General features: G+C 42.1%; 1 protein-coding gene across 1 annotated transcript; it reads left to right on the top strand.

Annotated features, from left to right (window-relative positions):
* Positions 1-287: 287 nt before the first annotated feature.
* Positions 288-1,232, top strand: LOC111149947 (olfactory receptor 5B12-like). The gene has a single exon (XM_022507219.1). It carries the CDS (start codon positions 291-293, stop codon positions 1,230-1,232), a length of 942 nt encoding a protein of 313 aa, XP_022362927.1. The 5' UTR covers positions 288-290.
* Positions 1,233-2,209: the final 977 nt, after the last annotated feature.

Consider the following 2,209-nt stretch of genomic DNA (forward strand, 5'->3'; position numbering starts at 1 on the left):
CATTACATAAGTCCTTTCTTTTCTTTCTTTTGCCCTAATTCGGTCTTCTATGAAGTTAAGAGATTGGGATGCATTATCTCCAAATCCTTCTTCTGGCATATTCTATAATAATTTAAGATTGCATTTTGTTGTCACAATCATGCTTTAGTTCCTAGAGTGTCCTGGAAACAAGTTCTTGCAATACCAAAATAAGGCACAGAGTGGACATGCTGACTGATTTCAGCGGAGTATAATTCTGGTCCGATTTTCTCACTGCTACTGGGCAGGCACATAATTCCCAACTGACTCTCATGGAGAACAGTACAGAGGTGACTGAGTTCATTCTTGTGGGCTTAACAAATGACCCGAAACTGCAGATTCCTCTCTTCTTAATCTTCTCCCTCATCTACCTCACCACTCTGGCTGGGAACCTGGGCATGATGGTACTGATTCTCTTGGACTCCCATCTCTACACTCCCATGTACTTTTTCCTCAGTAACCTGTCTCTGGTGGACTTTGGTTACTCTACAGCTGTCACTCCCAAGGTCATGGCTGAATTACTTATAGGAGACAAGGTCATCTCTTACAATGCTTGTGTCACCCAGTTCTTTTTTCTTGTAGCCTTTATCACTGTAGAAAGTTTCCTCTTGGCCTCAATGGCCTATGACCGCTATGCAGCAGTGTGCAAACCCCTCTATTACACCATCACCATGACAACAGGGGTGTGTGCTCGTCTGGTCATGGGCTGCTACATCTGCGGCTTTCTGAATGCCTCCATCCACACCGGGAATATTTTCAGGCTCTCCTGTAGAGCTGATGTGGTTGATCACTTCTTCTGTGATGCTCCTCCTCTCCTGGCTCTCTCATGTTCAGACAACTATATCAGTGAGATGGTTATTTTTTTGGTGGTGGGCTTCAATGTCCTCTTTTCTGTCTTGGTCATCTTGATCTCCTACCTGTTTATATTTATCACTATTCTGAGGATGCACTCATCTGAAGGACGCCAGAAGGCCTTTTCCACCTGTGCCTCCCACCTCACTACAGTGTTCATCTTCTATGGGACAGGCACCTTCATGTACTTACAGCCCAGCTCCAGCCATTCCATGGACACGGACAAAGTGGCATCCATGTTCTATACCATGGTTATCCCCGTGCTAAACCCAGTGGTCTATAGCCTGAGGAACAAAGAGGTCAAGAGTGCCTTTAAAAAGACTGTGGAGAAGGCGAAGTCTTCTATAGGATTCATATTTTAACTACAAAGATCTACAATAAGGCACTTTCATCCACCTCAGATCTATCTAGAGAAAATACTTACCTGTCCGGCCCACAAGTTTCTAATTTCTTTCTTTCTTTTTTAAGATTTATTTATTTATTTATTTGATGGGCAGAGATCACAAGTAGGCAGAGAGGCAGGCAGAGAAAGAGAGAAAGAGAGAGAGAGAGAGAGAGAGGAGGAGGAAGCAGGCTCTCCGCTGAGCAGAAAGCCCAATACGGGGCTTGATCCCAGGACCCTGGGATCATGACCCAAGCTGAAGGCACAGGCTTTAACCCACTTAGCCACCTAGGCGCCCCATGTTTCTAATTTCTTATAGTAATATTCCCAGATATTGATTAAGTTTACGCAATTTACATATTTTTTTTTACAAAGTTTACATCTTTAAAAATATGATACCTAAGAATGATAGGTTAAGAAGAATCACCCATAAATATGTTCTTATCTTAAAAATTCTTCTTAATAAACACATTCCTCTGCACTCCCACAAGAACATGTATACTCACAGGTATGTAGCACAGGCACACGCATAGATAATTCATGAGGAACTCATGAAATCCACATACACACCATAGAAGAAAAAACTAGTTAAGACATACATGAGAAGGTCTGTTGTTACAGTAGAATTTAAAACAATTATTTGGTGTCTGAGAGCACAATTTTATCATACATAAATAGTTGACTTAATGGAAAAAAACCTATATATGTCTAGGTTTCTTTTTTTAGATTTTTATTTATTTGACAGGGAGAGAAAAAGGAGCACAAATGGTTGGGGGGGGATGGTGTGCAGCAGAGGGAGAGGGAGAAGCAGGCTCTCTAGTGAACAGAAAGACTGATGTTGGGCTTGGTGTGGGGCTTGATTCCAGGACCCTGGGATCATGACCTGAGCAACCGACTGAGCCAGCCAGGGACCCCATATGTCTGGTTTTTAATAATTATTTTTACATTATCTTTTTG

This window comes from Enhydra lutris, unplaced genomic scaffold, assembly GCF_002288905.1.
Source record: "Enhydra lutris kenyoni isolate GAN:26980312 unplaced genomic scaffold, ASM228890v2 scaffoldscaffold22, whole genome shotgun sequence".
NCBI classification, from domain to species: Eukaryota; Metazoa; Chordata; class Mammalia; order Carnivora; family Mustelidae; genus Enhydra; species Enhydra lutris.